Source organism: Primulina huaijiensis, chromosome 7 (genome assembly GCF_012295235.1).
Source record: "Primulina huaijiensis isolate GDHJ02 chromosome 7, ASM1229523v2, whole genome shotgun sequence".
Classification (NCBI taxonomy): Eukaryota; Viridiplantae; Streptophyta; class Magnoliopsida; order Lamiales; family Gesneriaceae; genus Primulina; species Primulina huaijiensis.
In genome coordinates this window covers 8,514,090-8,537,723 of record NC_133312.1, presented here as the reverse complement: position 1 = coordinate 8,537,723, position 23,634 = coordinate 8,514,090, and the positions used below count along the sequence as shown (strand labels likewise).

Below are 23,634 nucleotides of genomic sequence, written 5' to 3'. Positions count from 1 at the left end.
AGCAACAGTAGTATTTATATCTTTCGTGGGTGCGGCTAACTCTCCCTGAGGTAATTCTATGATTTCCAAGGTAAAATAGCTCCTGACCAATTAGAAACAAAAATAAAAAGAAACATAGTTCCAATAAAAGGTACCCAAGGGCCATATTCTTCCCCAATTTGACTTTTACTCACATCTCGAATTAACTCAAGAACATATTCGAAGAAATTCTGACCCCCGGTCGGAATGATTGGTGAACTTATTAAAAATAAATGTCTACATTACACTTAGAAATAGTAATTTTCCTTGCCATATCACAATCTACAAAATTCAGTCTATTCTTGATCTTCTATCCTGTGAGGCCTGGGCCGAAGAGGGCGGGGGGTGATCGCCGGTGCCATGAGGTTGCACGGACAATGAGCGGCTCCTGGCAGGCTTCTAGGTGGAGGGAACATGAATGAACCGATCTTACACCGGAAGGAGAGGGATTCCGAGACTGTTCAATGTAATGGACTGTACAGTTGAAGAGGGCTTAAAAGATTTGATATGTACTACTCATATCACGAAGGTGCATCTTCTTTTCGGTAGATCATCACATAGGAACTCCAAAGTTAAGCGTGCTTGACTTGGGGCAATTTTGGGATGAGTGTCCTCCTGGGAAGTTTCCTAGGGTGCGTGTGAGTGAGGACATAAGCACGTTGGAAAGACTCGTCTTGGTACAGTGAGGACAGTCGTCAAATCTGGGGCGGTACAGTTGGTATCAGAGCCGACCTCTCCTAGTACGATGTGGGTTCGAGGACGAACCAAGCGGAAGCTGGTGGGCATGTGAGGCCCGGGGCCGAAGAGGGCGGGGGGGTGATCGCCGGTGCCATGAGGTTGCACGGACAATGAGCGGCTCCTGGCAGGATTCTAGATGGAGGGAACATGAATGAACCGATCTTACACCGCAAGGAGAGGGATTCCGAGACTGTTCAATGTAATGGACTGTACAGTTGAAGAGGGCTTAAAAGATTTGATATGTATTACTCATACCACGAAGGTGCATCTTCTTTTCAGTAGCTCATCACATAAGAACTCCAAAGTTAAGCGTGCTTAACTTGGGGTAATTTTGGGATGAGTGACCTCTTGGGAAGTTTCCTAGGGTGCTTGTGAGTGAGGACATAAGCACGCTGGAAAGACTCGTTTTGGTAGAGTGAGGACAGTCGTCGAATCTGGGGCATTACATATCCCATTCTGATCTAAAAATAAATGTAAAAGGCGAGCTATATGATCTTCACTCAGTATCTTCATGTTTAAAAACATCATAATATTTTATATATTTCCAGATCATATTATTAAACTTATCCACAAGTAGCTATAAAACTAAAAAAACAATAAACACAAATATCTGACTTAACTCAAGAATCTGTCATAACTCCCCATATTGGATCATAATATCTGGCTTCACTCTCCAGACTGGATCATAAGTATTTGGCTTGACTCCCCAGATCGGATCATAGTATCTGGCTTAATTCTTCAAATTGGATTATGAATGTCTGGTTTAATTACCCAGAATGGAACATAATTGTCTAATTTTACCTTACTAGACAAAGTCACAAACAAGATCAAGACATCACCAAAATATTTGTTGAAAACTATCGTCATGCAATTGATTATATAATTAGACTTATCATACCATGAAGATAAATATTATAAAATTATCAAGAAAATACACGTTCCACTTATTATCTTCTTTTAGTATTGATCAAGGTTGACTGCAAGAAAACTTGAATCCCTCCAGAAAGAACTTCACATTCTTTGTAGAAAGAGAGTTAGATTTATTAAATAATATGTATGTTTTGCGATGTCATCACATAATTCATTTTATGTTATTCGGGCTCAAAACAAACTCATCGGCCCTGATTATCAAGACTTGCTACATAACTCAAAGATTATTCTGAACTCGAAAAAGATAGTGTTGTGTGCAATAATTGTCTCTGCTGGAAGAGTTATCGAATCGTGGTGCTTGAGATGTTGTGCGGTTTAAAAGATTTGAGTTGCACCATTACCACAAGCAATAGCTTTTGGTAAAACGGCAAGCGCTTGGTCCTAAAATTGATATCATAGCGGTTATATCTTGTCTTGAATATTTACAGACACTCACATTTGATAACCATGTCTTCATTCAATAAAATTCTTATGTTTTCCAGATAGGAATTTGATGATTAGAAAATTAGAATACATGCTCATCTAGCTACATAAGATGATGATATGTGGTACGTTATAACTGAAGGACCAATGAAAATAATGAAGGCCAATACGGCAGTTGCTCCAATTGATGGAGCACCTCATCGCATCGAGAAGTCACGTGATGAGTGGACAACTGAAAATAAAAGGAAAGCCAATTGGTATCAGAGCCAAGGTCACGGGTTCGATTCCAATTGATTGCAAAGAGTGTAATTATTGGGAGGGAGATTGTTGGGTGCAATAATTGTCCCTGCTGGAAGAGCTATCGAACCGTGGTGCTTGAGCTGTTGTGCAGGTTAAAATATATGAGATGCATCATTTCCACTAGCTATAGTTTTTGATAAAACAACAAGTGTTCGGACATACAGATATCATATACACTTACCAAGTCTTCTCCAAAATAGGCAACTGCAAATGTCAGTTATGCTTAAACGGAAAAGTTTGCGAAATGGTTGGGCAAGATCACTAAGTTAAGTGTTATATTTTGGCTTCCATGTCGAATGAGCCATTGAAGCATTTTGAAGGTGCAGTTTTTGCTGCTGATATCTATTTCCACCAACAAGATTTGTATAGTGTGCGAAATTGTACTTCTAGGTAAACAACTCTCAAGAAGCTGATGATGGTTCATTTGTGAGAAGAGACTTTGGTCCATTAGCATAGAGTTTACATGAATGGGCTCATTAAAAGGTTGGTAGGACTAGATTTGTTTATGCCAAGAGAGTTATCTATTGATATCATCACGTTGTCACTCTTCCACTGTTTGTCCCATATGTGGTAAACTTCAACATGAATAACATAGATGCCACTCTTGAATAGTTGGTCAACATGCTTACCACATATGAGACAAACATAAATAAGTAAAAAGCTTTTTTCCTATACTTAAAAGAACAAGCCCAATTAAAAGCCAAATTTTATTTTCGTTACAATCAGTCTAGACATTGAAGGCGCAATTGTAAGGAGTATATAGGCCAGAAGCTTTCTGGCCTTGATATGTTTTATATAGAAGTTAACATCTCAATTTAATCCTCTTCTTGGGTATTTTATACCTGATGTGGCCTCATTTTTGTAATGATTTGTAACTGATAACAAAAATAAGAGGATTAGAGAGGGAGCAACCTTTCTGAAGCTTGAGAATATAGCAAGGGCTTCGAAGGCCATAGGAGATGTTATTTTGTATTAAATAATTATTTTAAGTTGTTATAATGATATTTTTTATACGTTTTAAATTTGGTTAAAAATATTATTTTTATTTTTATGCTTGATAGAGATATTTATTTTGGTCTTTTTGCTAAAGGTGTTCACAATATTTACAAGAATGAATATTTGATTGGAGTTGGCAAAATTGGAAAACATTCTATACAACTTAAAACTAAAATATATTTCATTAAACAATGTACATGCACAAACGACGTTGAAGAAAAGAGAACAACATAGTTCAAACCCAACACACAAAAGACACATTAGACTAGGTTATATCGCCTGATGTATGATGAACAATTTATGGAAGAGAACGTGTTTGACTTGTCAGATATTAGCTCTGTACCTAGTTGTGAGTCTTGTCTAAAAGAGAAAATGACCAAGGCCCCATTCAAGAGGAAGGTAGCTATTGGATTTGATTCATACTGACGTGTGTGGCTCACTATCAGTACAAAGTATGGTTATTCCTACTTCATTATCTTTATTGATTACTATTCGACGTATGTGCATATTTTTTGATGAAATATAAAATCTGAATCATTTGAAAGGTTCAGAGAATTCATATCAGAAGTAAAAAACAACTAAAAAAAGTATTACTTCGATCTCGGCGCATGTGTTGCAAGCTTCTACATTATCTGATTTTTTTTGAAGTTTTATTTAGAGTTTAAATTATAAAAATTTCTCATGGTATTTCAACAATTTTTTAAATTGACCATAAAAAAGAAAAAAAAAATTTAGTATCGAAAATGTGTTTAGAAGGGGTGAATAAATACTTTAAAATATTATGCTTCATTTTGATAACTTTAAGTCATGTGAATAGCTAAATTTGATTTTCCAATTAAACTAAGTACGTAAAGCAACTAAACTTAAATAGTGTGGAACAACTCAATATACAGAGCGAAAGATATGCACAAATAAAATCAAAACAGGTAGAAAAGTAACTGAAGATAAATAAGAGCAAGAGTTTGTTTATGGAATTTCGAAGACAAAACTTTTACGTCTCTTCTTTTTCTGTTTCCAGAAGAATCATTAGAAGATTTGGTTATTACAATCTTTGTACAAACTCATTTCAGCTCGGCTCACCAACCCTATCGACCTGAAACTCCTAGAAACTATCTGCTTAACTCCATCTATTCGAAAACAACTTTCTGATAGTTACAATGTGTAAGGTCCAAAATGCGATTCGAGACGTGATCGAGGAACGAAGACCGGGGACCGTAAAGGGGAAATATTTTTATTAAATAATTATTTAATATATGATATATTTAATATGGTATTTTCGAAAATGGAAACTTTTGGGGTGTTTTTACACTCCGGGTCGTATTTTAAATTGGTAATCGATTTTTGACGAAAATATCGACTTTTTGGGGAGACGGCTAATATTTTCGAAAATTATCCTAAACGAAATATTTTAAATACTATCTAATGAGCCTATTATACTAAAGTTGTTGGGCCTAAACTTGTACCAAGTGTTTTATTTAAAAACAAGGCCTCAAACCCTAACCTACACAACAAAATACACGCCCCTCAAGCTCAGGAGTCCTAGTTTTCTCTCATCCATCAGCAGCACACACACACATATTTTTTGAGAGCAAATCACGTGAAATTTGAGGGAATTAAGCAAGGTCTTCTCTCCGCCAAAGTTCCTCGCATCACAAAAAATTTCCCACACCAGCTCCTATGATCAATAGAAGAAAGATAGTAAAAACAAAGCACGTTTAGGCCGACAGTTGTTTTTCATGCGTATAATACATAAAGACACGCTTTAATCTTTCTTCACTCATCTTTCATACCATATTATGTGTATTTAACATGATTGCATGAAAAATATGATGCACTTTATTATATTTTCGTTTTTACGGCAAAACATGAACAAAACTTGAGTTTTATGTTTCTAAATTCATGATTATGATGCACAAATGGGTTGTCATGATAGTGCTATGGGAAGGGACGTTTTTCAACATGTTTAAGGGTCCATAGATTCATGTGTAAGGGCTGGACAAGAAGGTAACAAAGTTGAACGAAAATTTGGAGCATGTGGGAACTAGGGTTTCGGTTTGAGCTTCCTAGAAGGGTGCGGCCACCAGCTGCTGTAGGAGCATGTTCAGGGGTCCTACGGAGGTCGATTCATGGTCTTAGGTGGCTTGAGGGGTGGCAGGTGCTAGGAGCACGGCTGTGCGCTAGGGGTTCGCGCATCATGTGGAAACGGGTTGAGGGCTGTGCAGGCTTGGCTCATGAGGTCTAGTCCAGCAGCTTGTCAAGGCTCCGGTCTAGGTCCTAGGATGGTCAGCTAGGGTCTGGTTGGGCCGGCCAAGGGCTAGGAACAAAGGGGCATAGGGTTTGATCAAGCTAGGGTTTCGAAAATAAGTGCAGAATTTCTAGCAAGGTTCTAAGCTTGTTCAAAGATCTTAAATGGTTTGAATTGGGTTGTATAGGGTATGGTTAGGTTTTGTTGAGCTATGGTTCAAGTTTGGTAAGGTTTAGTTAAGTTTTGAGTCGATTCGGGTTAAAACCGAGACGTACGGTTAAGTTTTAAAACGAATCATGAAATTAGTCGAGGAGCTTAAGTTTATGTTTAAGAAATATATATGGGTGTATTCTAAGGTGTTGTGTTAAGTTTGGATGGATTTGGGTCGTGTTTTAAGGTCCAAGGGTAAATGGGGAAAGTCATGGTTTCAGTGGCCAAACAGTCATTTTAAACCTGAAAATGTTAGACGTCCTAGCAGTGCCCTGAATGGTGTAATGGATTTTAAAATGTTTATTTTGAAAGTTTATGTAATTTTATGATGAAAACGATAATACTAAAAGACTTGTTGCATGCTTGGTTGGAAAGAAAATTGATATATATATATATATATGCATGAATGTTTATAAGTGATGAAAATAATTAAAGGTTGAAGGAGGTGACTTGATTGTGACTAATATGATGATATGATGATATTTAAGGCCAAGGCTCAGTTGACGGATGAGAGTGTCGCTGATGTCCCCGCGGCTTGGTACCATGGCTATACGTAGATGGATCCATCGACCTACAGCTGATATAAAAATCACAATTAACGATCCGAATTCAATAAAAGAGAAAAATATATGTATATGATGAAAGGAGAAAGGATATGATGAAAGGAAAAAGGATTCAAAGTTTATGCATGTTCATGAAAAGATATTTTTATTAAAAGTATTTTCACTGTCGTCGCATGTGAATGTAAATATATTACTTACTATCATGGTTAGTTTGCTGAGTCATTAGACTCATTAAGTGTGATCGATACAAGCGAGCATGATTTTGAGGATGTTGGAGGACTTGATGGTTGAACTAGTTGAACTGATGGTGCACATAACCCGAGTATATTTGCTAGTTTTTACGCATTAATATGATTTTAAAGATTTTATGACGTTTATGACTTTTGATGCTTTTGAGTGATTTTGACAGGATTTAAGATGCTTATAATTTATTTTGAAAAATATTAGGTTTAGTTTTGGTTGACATCCTACGATTTTATGTTTTGGACTGCATTTTGGATTTTCAAATAATTAGTCGGTGAGTTTATTTTAAATGGTGCAAAGTATATTAGGCCGAAATTATTTTAAGAAAAGAAAGAAAAAAAATTTATAGCATACTTTAAAGAAAAACAAGTAGTGGACGTTTCACAATGTTTTTCACAAAGAAATAAACCTCAAGAATACAGAAGATAATTGAGAACAAATAATTTCATTGAATGATCCTTAATTGATACGATAGAAATTTTATGTGTGTGAAAATCAGAATGAAATAAATATTTCAGAAGATGCTGATGGTTTGGAGAATGCTTGAAGATAGATTTTGTGTTATAGTTGTCACGCCCTAAGATGCATGGCGTGAACATAAACAATTTTCTTGGAATTCAATAATAAAATTAACCAAAAACACTAATCCTTAACAGATATTTTAATCTAAAATAAACTTCATTCAACAAATTCATTGTCTTAAAACCCAATAGATAGATTTTGTGTTATATTTGTCACGCCCTAAGATGCATGGCGTGAACATAGAAAATTTTCTTGGAATTCAATAATTAAATTAACCGAAAACACTAAGCCTTAACAAATATTTTAATCTAGAATAAACTTCATTCAACAAATTCATTGTCTTAAAACCCAATGACAAAACCCAAACTCAATGTTCAACCTATTCGAAATAAATGTCTACTCAACACAAATAAATAATAATTTTCCTAGCCAAATAACCATCCCCAAAATTCAGTCGATTCTTGATCTTCTATCACATTCTCATCTAAAAAAAATGTAGAAAGCAAGTTATATGATCGTCACTCAGTAATTGGAGAGAGCATATCTTCGTGTTTAAAAACATCTTGATATTTAATATATTTCTAAATCATATTATAGCATATCTTCGTGTTTAAAAACATCATGATATTTTATATATTTCTAGATCATATTATTAAACTTATTCACAAGTAATTGGAGAGAGCATATCTTCGTGTTTAAAAACATCATAATATTTTATATATTTCTAGATCATATTATTAAACTTATTCACAGGTAGATCTAAAACTAAAAAAACAATAAACACAAATATCTGACTTAACTCCTAAGACTGGATCATAAGAATCTGTCATAAATCCCCATATTGGATCATAATATCTGGATTCACTTTCGAAAATGGATCATAAGTATTTGGCTTGACTCCCCAGATCGGATCATGGTATTTGGCTTAATTCTCCAAATTGGATTATGAATGTCTGGCTTAATTCTCCAAAATGGATCATAATTGTCTAATTTTACCTTACTAGAGAAGGTCACAAACAAGATCAAGACATCACCAAAATATTTTTTGAAAACTATCATCGTGCAATTGATAATATAATTAAAATTAACATACCATGAAGATAAATATTATAAAATTATCAAGAAAATACGCGTTCCACATATTATCTTCTTTTAGTATTGATCAAGGTTGACTGCAAGAAAACTTGAATCCCTCCAGAAGGAACTTCACATTCTTTGTTGAGAGATAGCTGGGAGATAGAGAAAAAAAATTTGAGCGTGAATTATTTTAATGTAGTGTGTAGAATGAAAGGAATGAAGAGTTTTAAGTTGTATATTCCTAAGAGAGAGTTGTACCGAGGTAATAATTGGGCTCAAGGGCTTAGGTCTTACATTCTTCCATCTTTATAAGGATTTTCGTTATCGAAACTTGGCTCCGAGAAATCTACAACGAGGTATGGGTAGTGTTGGCACATCTTCTCCTCTAGCTCCCACGTGGCTTCTCGAGCAGTATGGTTTGACCAATGGACCTTGACATAAGTAATATTTGTTTGCCTCAGCACTTGATCCTCGTTGTCCACAATTCGGATTGAGACTTCTTCATACACCAGATTTTCATTTAGGTGCCCTTCGCTCAATAATGGTTCTGCCTCTAGAATATGGGTTGGGTCTGGTACATATCTTCTTAATTGTGACAAGTGGAACACATTGTGAACCCTTGAGATATTTGGGGGTAAATTCAATCAGTATGCAAGTGTACCGACTTTTCTAGAATTTCAAAGAGACCTACGTATCTTGAACTCAGCTTACCGATTTTGTCGAATCTTGAGACTCTTCTCATTGGTGAAACCTTTAAGTATGTTTTTTCACCAACTTGAAAATATATGTGTCGTCTCTTCATGTCAACATAACTTTTTTGTTGATCTTGGGTAGCTTTAAGGCATTCCTTGATGGGAAAACTTTATATACAGTGATTTGGATCAATTCTGGTCCTGTGACTGCTTTTTCTTCAACTTCATCCCAATATAAGGGTGACCGACACTTTCGGTAATACAGAGCCTTGTACGGTGCCATGCTGATGCTATTGTGGTAGCTACTATTGTAGGAGAATTCAATGAGGGGTAGGCTCCTGCTCTAGTTAACACTGAAATCTACTATGCAAGAACTCATCAAATCTTCCAATGTTTAAATGGTTCTTTCAGTCTGTCTGTCCGTCTGAAGATGGTAGGCAATGCTAAGTGTCAATTTTGTGCCCATCGCTTGTTGGAAGCTTTTCCAAAAACGATCGACAAACCTCGGATCTCTGTGAGATAAGATGCTGACTGGGATGCCATATAGTTTTACTTTGTTGTCGTGTAAAAGGTTACTAGCTTGTCAAGATTGTAGTTCATGCGTACGGGTAAGAAGTGAAAATATTTAGTCAACTATCCACTACCACCCATATTGTATCATGTCCATGATTAGCCTTTGGTAATCCAAACTTGAAGTGCAGGGATATATGTTCACACTTCCATTCTGGAATTGTCAGGGGTTGTAAGAGTCCTCCTGGTCGCTAATGTTCCCCTTTGACCTGTGCCGTTGGCACACCAAACATCGTGCGACAAATTCTGCCACATATTTCTTCATACCTTCCACCAAAAAAAAATTCATGTCTTTTTACATGTTAGTGCTTCCATGATGTACTAAAATTTTTGGTTTGTGTGCCTCTGACATCACCTCTCATTGAAGGCCCTCTATCTCAGGTATGCATATCATTCCTTTAATCCTTAATATTCCATTGTCATCAATGTAGAATTCAGGGATCTTTGCGTCCTTCACTTGCTTTTTAAACTTGGTCAAATTGGGGTCGTTGTCTTGACTCACCTTGATGGTTTCCTTCAAATAGGGATGGGCTGTTAGTGATGCTAGAATCACTTTGCCTGCATTCTTTCTACTCGAAGTGTCTGCTACTTTGTTTACCTTCCCCGAGTGATAGTTGATTATCAGGTCATAATCTTTTAGAAGCTCCATCCACCTACTTTGTCTCATGTTTAGCTTTCTGTGAGAACAAATACTTTAGTCTTTGATGGTCTGGGAAAACTTTGCACTTTGATCCATAATGATAGTGTCTCTAAATTTAAGTATGAAGACCACTGCTTCCATATCCAGATTATGAGTAGGGTAATTCTGCTCGTATGTCTTTAGTTGCCTTGATGTGTACGTGATCACCCTTCCATTCTGCATGAGCACACACCTAAGTCCTTACTTGGACGCATCGTTGTATATTGTACCAATAGTGGGGCTAACTCTAGATTTTGTTTCAGTTCCTCAAAGCTCTCTTCAACTCTACATTCCATTCAAATTCGGAATTCTTCTGTGTGAGTTTAGTAAGAAATACAATTATTGAAGAAAATCCCCCAACAAATTTTTGATAATAACCTGCCAAACCCAAGAAGCACCGAATTTCGATCACGGTCGTTGGCATTGTCCATTCCAAAATTGCCTCTTTTTTCTTTGAATCTACAGTCACGCATGCCGCCTTCAGAAATGATGTAACCCAAGAAAGAAACACTCTTCAGCCAAAATTCATACATCTTAAATTTTGCATAGATTTCCTTCTCCCTCAAAATTTGGACTATAATCCGAAGGTGTGTTTTGTGTTCTTGCTCAGTAAGAGAGTAAACTAGGATGCATCAATAAACAGGACAACGAATTTATCTAGAAAAGGTCTGAACACCCAGTTTATAAGGTCCATGAAAGTTGTTGGGGGCATTTCTCAACCGTAATGGCATCACCAAGAATTTGTAATGCCGATATCTAATCCAAAATGTTGTTTTTGTAATATCTTCTGGCTTTATTTTAAGCTAGTGGTATCCTGACCTCAAATATAGTTTTGAGAATACTTTAGCTTCCTTAAATTAGTCGAACAAGTAATCTATTCTGGGCAGTGGTACTTGTTCTTAATATAAATTCTATTCAATCCTCGGTAGTAAATGCACAATGCACAACCTCATGATTCCATATTTTTCTTTTTCACAAACAAGATGGGAGCCTCACGCGGTGATAAACTGGGTCGGATCTGCTTCTTGTCAAGAAATTCCTAAATTTGTTCCTTGAGCTCCTTCATTTCTATTGGGGCCATGTGGTAAGGTTCCTTGGATATTGGGGCCACTTTGGAAATGAGGTTTATCTCAAATTCAATTTCCAGATCTGGAATTAAAACTAGAAAATCTTCAGTAAAAACATCAGGGAATTCTTGTACTACAGGGATGTCGTCGAGTTTCACCTCTTCATTTTCTTTAACTTCATTGATGAAGGACAGAAAAGCTTCTTTCTCCTCCATCATCTTCCATGTCCGATAGGTGGATAGAAAGACTTTCTCCTTATATTTTTTTTCACGTATGTCTCCTTGATACAGAACTTCCGCACTATCTTGAAGCTTAAGTGTCACCCTCTTACCATTACAGTCCACAATGGTGTTGTTCCTTGTTAGCCAATCCATCCCCAATATAAGGTCAAAGCCCGACATGTTGAGATGTATCATGTTTGCACTGAGTTTGCATCCTTTCAGATCAATATCACATTGTCGACATTGTCGATAAAGAGTGTAGGATACCAAGGTGTTTCTTTCTGGGGTTGCAAATTTGTATGGTTCAGTTAATCACTCACTTTTCGTTCTTAAATTTTTAGCAAATCTCATTGATATGAAGGAATGAGTAGCATCATAATCAAATAGTACATAGGCCAGTAAGTGGCTAATAAGAATGGTACCTACCACCAAGTCGGTTGAAAGCCGGTCTCCTCCTCTATCATAGCAAACACTCGGGTGTTGGTGCCAACCTTGTCCTCCTTATTCTAGTAGATGCTGGGGTACTTTCCTTTCCTTCTAGGTTTGGGCATTAGTTAATGCGGTGCCCAAATTATCCACACCGAAAACACACCTCCAAAGTGTACCGACATTCACCATCATTCTTTTTCTTTCACTTTGGGCAGTCTTTGGCTTCTTTATTGTACTGAAGTGGTGCTTGCTCATGGTATTTTCCACTTGAAAGTAGATTCTTGAACTTTTGGTTTTGGTTGAAGTTTGGTAAAGGCTGTTTTATCTTATTCTCTTCCTCTCGTCTCTTGATATCTGCCTCTGCTCGGATAACGGCTCCCATCATGTCTTCAAAATTTTTTGGCTCATAAACGGCTAGTGCTGACTGAATTCAGCTTGACAAGCCTTTTGTGAAGCGGTGCATTTTCAGTGTCTCATTAGCCATAATGGTAGGTGAATAAGTTCCCAAGGACTAGAACTCTAACGCGTAGTCCACCACCATCATTTCAATGCAGTTTGGAAGTAACGTTTTAGAATGGTTCCACGGAACCTTTGCCAAGTTATGAGTCATGTCTATGCCATCGGTGATGAGAATCCTTCCCACTAGTTTGCTGCTTCACCTACAAGGAAGAGAGTGGCTGCTTCAACGCTAATGTCGCGAGGAACTTCCATTAGCCACATATTAGTCTCAATTTCCTTTAGCGATTTCTTCACAGTTTCTAGGCAGGGACCTCCTTTAAAGGAGGGAATGGTAATTTGTCCCTTGAGGTTGTCGAGGCGGATTCGCTACGGAAGTGTTTTCCAAGCCATTCAAGGTTGTTGCCACTTCTGTTACTATGGCCATGAGGTCCTCACGGCTGAGGCCTCTAGGGAGTTGATTTTGTTGGTCGTCTCCCTCTTACTCAGGTTCACACGTGTTGGTATATTGAGGGTTACGATTGGCGCTGTGTGGTCTGCTTGCGATATCCTGCCAAGAGTGTAGTTAACTAAGATTGTTGGTGGTAATAATTTAGAAATAGGCTTGTGTAATAACAAACAACATGGAGGAAGGTGTAAATGGAATGAAGACCAAGTACTAGTAAATAAGTAAATCATTTATTTGAAAATAACAAAGTTGAAGTTTTAACAAAACAAATAATAAGCCTAATAAAATACTGAAAATTAATATTTTAACAACACTGATCCTAAAATAATATTATAAACCACTAATTTTTATAAACAATTAGAACTCTAGATTACTAATATTAGAAACTGAGTTGTTAGCACTATTTTGAATCGTTCTTGTATCTTGGGTGTTTTTTGGTTGCTTCCTCATACTGTGGGTCTTCTTATTCTTCCTCCCAGTTGGTTGGTTGCTGTTGTAACTCTTGTTCTTCCAGCTGGTGTTGTGGAGCTGTCATTTGACAGGTGAGCACTACAATGGCATTACGGTGATTCTCCAAAATCCTACTAGTGTTCCTTTGATAGCGATCATACTTGCCCTGCATCATGGCGGTCCATCTTCTCTCCTCCTCACACCTATCAACTAACTCTTGGTTAGTAGCCCAAACTTCTTGGATTTTCATTTCGTGCTCGGCTAAGTAGTACGCAAAGCGCTCTGTTAGGATCTGTTAAAATAGATAATGTGTTTGTAGGGGGGTTGAATAAACACTACGGCTTTTTGAAATATTATTGGATATGAATCAATTCTTTAAGGAACTAATCCTAAAATCTTGTATGTTTATATCGATCAGTTAACTGATAGTAGCGCGGAAATAAACTAAAAGATAGATTGAATATTATGGACAGAATATCTTGATAACTGAATGAGTAAGAAGATGGACACAAAAAATTTTATAGATATTCAGAGACTTCAATTGCTCCTACGTCACTCACCCCTTCTATCTCAAGAATAAAAATTCACTAAAAGACTTTGATTGATTACAATGAACTGTAATAACCCACTTTAGTTGATCTTAAACAATGCCAAACTGAAAATCTTAACTTTTCGTTTTCACTTATCAGTTGATAGCTGAATAGCTCAAACAAGTAGCCTGAATGCTGCGAATAAATCAATAAAGTGTGAGCTAAGATTTGCGATTTGTAGACTTCTTAAAATCGAAGGTTGATCGTAATTTACTGATTTGTTCTTGTTATTGTTTGCTCATCGTCGATCTTCACAACTGAACTCATAAGCTAGATATAGTCTTCGATCCCAACGGTCATATTGAATGCATTAACTAATGTTATCTGTTGAGTCGTCTTTTAGTCCATGTAGGCAATATTTTTCTGGCAGAGGTAAGATATATCAGATTGTTCTGATGCATTTGTTCTGCTTTGGTACGGAGTGTCAGTTTGTTTGCTGATATTCAAATTACAGCTGATGATGCGGTTAACTAATCAGGAGTCATAATGGTCGACTGATCAGTTAAGTTGGTGAATATCAGTTCTAACTGATATCCTTCAGTTTGAATGTTCTGCTACCAATTCTGGTCTTCAGTTATGCTATACCAGTTTGTATTCAATTTTGCTATTCAGGTCTGGTAACATTCAGTTAGTCAATTCTCCGATTTATCAGTTAGAGACCTTATTAAAACTTATGAGAACTTAAGTTTATTTTCTTCAGTTCTTGGTTTGTTTTAGTCCGATAAGTCTTTTAAGTTCTGAGATCAGTTGTGTGCTATTAGTTCAATTATTGGTTAAGTTCAGCTCCTTTGATCAGTAACTGGTCAATTTTTCAAACTCTGAAACTTAATAAATTCCAAAAATTTCCCCCTTTTTGGTGCTTGACAAAACTTAGAATTTGAACAATTTCACTGAGTTATATGATATTATTCATATTTAATTATTTTATGAAACTGAATGTAGATAAAATAAATCTTCAAATTTATGTAACTTTTCATTGAATGAAAAAGGTAAGTACAAAATTTGTATAAGCATTTCAAAATAAAAAGTTACAATGAATATTCAAACGCTCCTCAGACTGTGTAACTCATGTTGGACTCATGATCATTTCTTGACTTTCTTGCCAGCTGGTCCTTTGTCGGTTTAACTGTCTAGTTCACTACGCTTCTTACTAGTCTATGCTATCTTCTTCTGTTCTTCCCACTTTTTGTCAACACCTGTCTGTTTGGAAAATAAGAGGAATGTTGAACTGACTTGTGCAGAAACCTCAACAATTTGATCTCGCACAATATCAATTTTCTTGGATAAGTTGGAATGCACAAAATCAATAATGTTGTTGAGTAGTTGTAACGTCCGAAAAACCAAACCTACGTAAACCACATGCATGCAAAATACTTGAATTGCTTAATTGTTTTATTAAATTGATTTTAAATACTTGCATGATATTTATTAAATGATTAAATGTATGATTGCATGATTAAATGATTATATGGCATGTTTTCATGAAATTGAAGGATTTTACCCGAATATTCGATAATAGGCAGGGGAAAGGAGACCGGGGACGACTAAGACCAGAATAAATATTTTTCACTAAATATTTTCAAGGATTCTAAATATGATTAAAAATGATTTTATTTTTCTAAAAATATTAAAGTTCGAATTATTTTACGAGTCGAGCTCGATTTTACCCTGGAAGCCAGTTTTGGGCAAACGAGGAGTTTTTAAAAGATCAAAAATATTATTTTGAAAACTAAATTTTATAAACATTTATGTTTTAATTAAATAAGAGCTATTGGGCCCAATCTAACCAAATTGAATAGGCCCAATTGCTCTTATACTTGGAGGCCCAACGCCAAAGCCCATTATCATGCTAATTAAAATTATAAATAAGATACCTAGGCTTCCCAAGCACCATAATTCAGCCGAAATCACACACCTTCAATTTTTCGAGAATTAGGAAGGAAGAAAATCTAGAGTTCTTCGTCGTCTGGTCCTTCACCTTTGCACCCTCGCCGACGATCACGTATTCGAACGTTTTAAACGCAAAAGCACGTTTTCTAAACTCTTTTACGCATCATTCAAATCATATTATGCATGTTTAAATTTTTTATGTATGAAAATATAGGTGCTTGATTATTTTAACGGCAGAACGATTATTTTAAAAAATACGATGATTTTACGCTTAAATGAAAAACGTTATTAATCCAACGGACACGCTGCCAACTAGTGATGATTCTTGAATTAAAACATGAAAAAATTTAAAGGAAAATACATGCTGGAAATCGAAGGGAAAGCAAGGGAGAGGAGTCCTAGGGTTTCAAGTCATTCTTTGTGAACTAGGAGGGAAAGTGTCTCGGCTAGATGAGAGCTCGGGTTGCAGCTCGACCAGGTCTTGAGGAGGGCTTGTACGGGATGTGGTTAGGTCTTAGGAAGAGTCCTAGCATGGCTAGGACTCGAGGGAAATGCTAGGGAAGAGTCCAAGGGAGTTGGGACTCTTCCCTATGCGCATTCAGGTAAGTCTCGAGCTAGGGGGCTCACGGCTTGGTATGGGGCTGGGCTTGGTGGTCTAGACGGTGACTTAGGATGGTCCAGGGAGGGTCAGTGAGGCTTGGACTCGGTGGTGGCTCAGGTGAGGAGTCCCACATGAGCAGGAGACTCAACCGCGCTCTAGGAGGTTGCGCGGCTACTGCTATTTCTGGTGGCTCTCATCATGGGTCTAGGGGCTTGGGCTGGGCTTGGTTGGGTCTGGGCGTGTTCTAGGGTCGGTGAGGGGCAGGTGGGCTCGGTGGTGGCTTGAGTAGGAGAGTCCTAGCGAAGGTAGGAAGCTCACATGTAGATTTGGTGTCCTGGTTGCAGGGCTCGTGCACGAGCTAGGGACTGGTTCTAAGGGTCAGGGTAGGTCAGAAAGGTACCTAGATGGGTTGGCTAGGGTCTAGATTGAGGTGGCTCGGCCGTGGCTCGGTGGAATCGAGATATGGCTTAATGGTATAGATATTGGGTCGATAAACGAATTTAAATGAATAAAATTTTGAACCATGGGTCCACGGGGGTGGTTCAGGCTCACAAGGGTAGTTTAGGTAATAAAAAGTCTATGCTTAAAATTTGGAAAGAAAATATTAAAGTTTGAATTTATTCGGGAATTAAACGCCTCACGAAATATTAATTTGGGAATTAATCGAAAAGCCTCGAAATAAGCTGAATAAAATTATGAGAAATTAGATTTAAGCATGAATAATAATTTGGGATAAGCCCATCTCATTAAAAGTAAGAAAAAGTCAAATTCGAGAATTTTTACGTCTAGGTGCAAAACGGTTATTTTATACTTGGGTAATACGTAAAAGCTTGTCAGCATCCCGAAGGATCATAATGTATGTTAAATGATATTTTTTGATGATTTGGATGAAAATATGATAATTTAATATTTATGATAAAGTTGTGCAATTTTTACTATTAAATTGCTATTTTAGCTGTGATATTTTATGTTTTAAAAGAAAAAGAAAAATATTTTTTTAAGATATGATTTGACTTTGACAAATGATATATGATATATGAGGGATCCATTTTAAGAAAGTACGATGAACTTACAATTTTGTGGAGATGTCGTGAGGGAAAAGGCCCAGAGGGAGCCCATTCACGGGAGAAGGCCCCAAAAAGATCTCGTCTATGGGAGAAGGCCCTAGAGAGAGCCTGACGATCGTATTTCCATGGCAGAGCCTAGTGCCCGCCCCCATGGGCCATGAGGAGTTGAAGGCTGATCAGTCGACCAAATGATAAAAGCTAGTCACTTTCAAGGATAAAACTTCACCCAAAATAATAAAGGATTGAAATCTTTACGATCAAATGATTTGACGATTTATGATTTATTTATGCTTAAAATTATTTTAAATAAAAGTATGATTTTTATGCATGTGATTGTATATGTATTATTTACTACTCATGTTTAGAACGTGCTGAGTCATTAGACTCACTAGGTTTGTATGATGCAGGATTTGATGATTTGAGGAGGCGCTGACGTTTGAGTGGATCGAGTGCGGCAGTACACTCCCGAAGGACCTTTATTTTCCGCACTAGCTTGATAGATAAAAATTTAAAGGTTTATGTTAATGATTGTCGGGAGTTTTATGCTTTATTGTTAGTTGATCTTTGTAAAGGTCGACGTAGTATTTTTGGTTAGTTGACGATTTAGAGAATTTGTGCACTCGAGATTTCAAATGTTAAATTATTATGATTTATGGTATGTTAAGTTTTTTTATTTAGTATTTTCTAGTTTATGTAAAAAAAAAAAAAATTCGAGGTCGTTTCCGTAGTTCTTGGGAGGAGATCAGTGTAGAAGTTGTTACTGCTTCTCTTTTCATCTTTTCAACTATTGAGAACAGAGTAGTTACATCCTTGGACAGCTTATTTAAGTCTTTCATTGTGTGATCTTTAAGAGTATCAAAAATTAAAGAGTGCAGTAGCTGAGTTGACTTTACTTGAGAGACGGTAGATCCAAAATCTTGCAAACTGGTCAGTAAATTGTCAAGCATGATGTCAGTCGCAATATGCAATTCAAGGAAGAAATCTTTAGTTAAAACTAGGGCTTTCCCTTTTCCTTTCCCACTGATATTGACAACTCCTAATGCTCCGGAGCCAGTGTCTTGGTCTACATCTTTAGCTACTTCATTGATTATTTCTTATTGAATAGATAAACTGTGAGGCTGATACTGATGATCAGTTGAAGCACTTGATGCCTCGGCAGTTTTCTTAGTAGAGATCAGTTTGTGAGAAGCTTCTGAAATTAAGAAAGTCTCAGTAACAACCAAGCTAGTGGAAATTAGTTCTAATAAAACTGATGGTTCCTGGACGGTTGGCGTTGCTTCAGCAACAATATTTGGTACAGTTACCAACTGAAATTCTTCAGTTTGTACCTCAACTTCAGGAGCTGGAGCACTTACTTCCTCAGCTACTGATTAAACAATATTTTCTTCAGCAGATTGCTCTTCCTTATACTCCTATTGAATATCTTCAACAACTGATAGCATATTGCCTAGCGATAGCTCTTCTTCTGTGTATGTAGTCAGCTGAGCTGCTGGTTCAGATATTGGTAGAAAGATTAAGGTGGTGCATGAGGAGGGTTGAGCTTCTTCAGCAGACAATTGAGGAATTGTTGTTGTAACCTCCTCAGCAATTTGTCCCAAAGCTGAATCAGTTGGAATTGGTCCAGTTGAAGTGTCCGGAACAGCAGCTTGGTTGAACTCCTCAGCTAGTGTTGGACTGCTCTTCTCTACTGGGATGTCCAGCTTCTATCCCATTTCCCAATTCTTAACCTTGAGTTGGAGGGTGATCATATCAGAATCCAGTTGGTGAAAGACTGCCCTATCGGCATACTCAATTGGTCTAGTTGGATCATAGTTCGGCTTCAGCTCAGCTGTTACTTCAGCCAGCCTGTTGATTCTCATTAAATAGAAAAAGTACGCCATTCTTTCCATGGCTTGGGCAACTGAAGTAGTTTTTACTGCTTTCATCACTACACACTCCAGTGAGATAAAGAGCTTGAGAACTGACTTCTTCTTTAGTTTCTTGGCAAAGTTTATAGTTCTAAACTGTACTCATTCATCAAAGTGTTCCATCTTTAGCTCAGCATATTCATTGATTTCCTGCATTATTAGGTCAATCTGAGTCTGAATGGAATTATTCGGCCTTGGCTCTTCGATCAGCTTGGCCTTGCCCTTGGGATCAGTTAGGGCGTGTAGGAGATCCATTCCTGAGCCAATTGTATCTACCACTTCTCTAATTAGCACACCTTTTGGCCGTGCTTGAGGAAGAATAGTTGGGTTGACCACTGTGGTAAGAGGCGCTAGAATCCCAGCCAGCTTCAAAGTTTCCCTTGATTCAATTATTATCTTCATGGGGAAGTCTTGTATGTTCTTTGTTATGAACTTTGCATCTGGTTGGACTGATTTTATGACTACCGAGAACTAAACAGTGTCACAGTCAAGAACAATTATCTGTTGCCGAGGATCGAGGATTTGTTTGATCAGCTTCAGGGACCATCAGTGTTTTCGAAGATAGACCTCCGATCCGGATACCATCAGCTAAAGGTGAGAGAGTCTGACGTGCATAAGACAGCTTTCCGGATGCTTTATGGGCACTATGAGTTTATGGTGATGACCTTCGGTTTGATGAATGTGTCAGCGATCTTCATGGATCTCATGAACCGCATATTTAAGCCATACTTGGATTAGTTTGTCATAGTTTTCATTGACGATATTCTGATCTATTTGAGGAGCAGAGAGGAGCATAGCCAGCATCTGAGAACCGTACTGCAGACATTACAAGACAGAAGGTTGTATGTCAAGTTCAGTAAGTGCGAGTTCTGGCTTGACAGAGTGGCATTCTTGAGCCACATTGTATCTCGGGATGGTATTGAGGTTGACCCAAGTAAGGTTGAAGCAGTCAGAGATTGGCCAGTGCCTAAGAGCCTGACAGAGATCTGTAGCTTCTTTGGATTGGTTGGGTTCTCCAAGAAATTCATTCAGGGCTTCTCTTCTATCGCGGTGCCTATGACTGCCTTGACGAAGAAGAATGCCATGTTTATTTGGGGATCTGAGTGTCAGGAGAGCTTTGATAGACTGAAGCTAGTATTGACCACAGCACCAGTTCTAGCTACGCCATCAGGGCAGAGAGAGTTCGTGGTTCATACAGATGCATCGAAGTTCAGTTTGGGCATGGTTCTGATGCAGCATGACAGGGTTATAGCATACACGTCCAGACAGCTGAAGGTCCATGAGAAGAATTATCCGACTCATGACCTCAAGCTAGCAGCACTGATATTTTACCTGAAGATTTTGAGACACTATCTGTATGGAGAGAAGTGCAGGATTTTCACTGATCACAAGAGCCTGAAGTACTTCTTCACACAGAAAGAGCTGAACATGAGACAGAGGAGATGGCTAAAGCTTGTGAAGGATTATGATTGTGATATTAGCTACCATCCGGGTAAGGCTAATGTGGTTGCAAACGCTCTGAGCAGGAAGCATGCAGTGATTGCCCATTTGTCGGTATAGAGACCACTACAGACGGAGATTCAGAGACTTGAGCTTGCAGTTTATGCCAGGAGCGAGGCCCGAAGTCTTGATACTCTGACGGTACAACTGACATTGAGGGACAGAATTCGGGCAGGGCAGACTTCTGACGAGCAGTTGTAGAAGTGAAGACAGAGGGACGAGGCCAAGGGCCAGAGACTTTATACAGTTGTGGACGGCATAGTCGGATATAGAGACCATCTATGGGTTCCTGACTGTGACTCCCTGAGAGCAGATATCTTGAGCGAGGCCCACAGCACACCGTACTCCATCCATCTAGGGAGTACGAAGACGTATAAGGATCTTCAGTCGCTTTATTGGTGGCCGGGCATGAAGCGGGATATTCTGCGATTCTTCTCCGAGTGTTTGACATGTCAGCAGTTAAAGACAGAGCATTAGAGACCTGCAGAGAAGCTGAGACCACTCCCTATTCCCGTGTGGAAATGGGAAAACATCACCATGGACTTTGTGACAGGGCTTCCGAGGACTATTGGAGGATTTAATGCCATCTGGGTGATTGTTGATCGGCTCACTAAATCAGCTCATTGCCTACTGATCAGGAAGAATTTCACCATGAATCAGTATGTAGAGCTGTATATTAGAGAGATAGTCAGACTGCACGGGATTCCAGTGCTCATCGTGGCAGCCAGGGACCGAGGTTCAAGTCTGCGTTCTGGAAGAGTCTACATCAGGCGTTGGGTACTAAGTTATTGTTCAGCAATGCTTTCCATCCTCACACAGACTGAAAGTCAGAGAGGGTGATTCAGATTCTGGAGGACCTACTCCGAGCTTGCATGATCGACTTCCAGGGCAGTTGGGAGCCGAAGTTACCTCTTGTGGAGTTCACATACAACAACAGTTATCAGGCATCAATCGGAATGGATCCATACGAGGCACTGTACGAGAGGAAGCGTAGGTCGCCAATGTATTGGGATGAGGTAGGAGAAAGAGCAGAGTTAGGTCCGGATATTGTCAGGCAAACAGCAGAGTTAGTGGTCAGGATTTGAGACAGGATAAGGACCGCTCAGAGCCGTCAGAAGAGTTATGCAGATCAGAGGCGCCGAGATCTTGAGTTCGCAGTAGGGAATCAAGTGTTTGTGAAATTCGCACCGATGAAGGGCGTGATGAGATTTGGGAAGAAGGGCAAGCTTAGCCCTAGATTCATCGGGCCATTTGAGATCCTAGAGAGAGTTGGGACACTTACATACAGAGTTGCATTACCGCAGAATCTGGCGGGAGTTCATAATGTGTTCCACGTCTCTATGCATGCGGAAGTACTTGTCGAATCCTTCGCTTGTGCTGAATTATGAGTCACTTCAGCTGACACCGCACCTTTCATTTTAGGAGAAACCCACACAGATACTAGATAGACATTAGAAGAGGCTCCGGAACAAGGTGATCCACATGGTCAAAGTCAAGTGGCTGAATCATTCCGAAGAGAAAGCTACATGGGAGATGGAGACCGAGATGAGGAGTCACTACCCGGGGTTATTCGGTATGTTTTAAATTCGAGGACGAAATTTTATTTAAGGGGGGGAGAGTTGTCAGGTCCAGGAATTTACTTTACTTAACATGAATGCATACAATCTAGAAGTTTTATTTAAAAGATGTGTTTATTTATTTTTATGCATTTAATGCATAATTATTGCATGATATGATTCAATTCACGATTATTTTAAAAGTTCATGCATTAGGATTTCTCGGTGTATTTCGCGCTCGAATGAGAATCGGAGACTGGGGAATTACAAGGAAAATTATTTTTATTACATGTTTAATTTTTATTTATTAATAATAGGTGTTTTAAGTGTATTTTTTTCAGGAAATGGGCTTTTTGGGTATTTTTACCAGCCATAGCGTATTTTTGACTGGTACGCAAATTTTAACGATTCGTAAGGCTTTTTGAGAGCTCGGACAATATTTTCAAAAACTTACCAAAGAGAAATATTTTCCGGGGTTGTTTTTGGCTTGATGGATTTGTTTTTAGGCAAATCGGGCTCAAAAAAGTTTTCTAGGGCCCATTAGTGCATAATTAATGTTGGAACTTTTCAAGTTCGCTATCTTGATTTTGATGTCAACAAAACTTGTTATTGTGTTTCTAACATATTTACTCAAGTGTGAAGTTGTTAACACAAGAAGCAAGCTGAAACTGAATTCTGCACAAACTGAATTTCTGGCGAGCTTCTGTGTTTTGATTATATCTCTCAGCTGGATGCTTCAAATGACAATCTGCTAACTAGACTAATCATAAAACTCAATTTTAAACAAGTCGTATTTCACGTTAGTTGGGCAAAATCGGATGTTATCATGGTCTAACTGATCGCTGAATTACAGAACTGATCACACGAAAACAGCAATCAGTTGGGTTTGAGCAGTTGCGATATTTTTGCCATATCTCTCAGCTCGGTTATTGAAATGAAGCGATTCAGTATGCGTTGAAAAGATAAGACAAAGATCTACAAATCATCTTGAAAAGTCAAAGTCTGAATCGAAGCTTAAGATGCTGATAAATGACAATGAAGCTACTTGTTTTGCACAAACTAAAATCAGTTAGGCTGATTTTAGCAGACCAACTGAACTGAACCAGCTGCTGACCAACTGAACTGAACCAGCTGCTGACCAGTTGAACCAGCTGGAACTGAGCCGAACCAGCTGCTGACCAATTGAACCAGCTGGAACTGAACCAGAACAGCTGAAGACCAGACCAGCTGAACTGAACCAGACCAA

At 38.1% G+C, this 23,634-nt stretch overlaps 1 protein-coding gene across 1 annotated transcript; it reads right to left on the bottom strand.

Annotated features, from left to right (window-relative positions):
• Positions 1–11,245: 11,245 nt before the first annotated feature.
• LOC140981567 (uncharacterized) lies at positions 11,246–11,674 on the bottom strand. Its single transcript, XM_073447997.1, has one exon. It carries the CDS (start codon positions 11,672–11,674, stop codon positions 11,246–11,248), a length of 429 nt encoding a protein of 142 aa, XP_073304098.1.
• Positions 11,675–23,634: the final 11,960 nt, after the last annotated feature.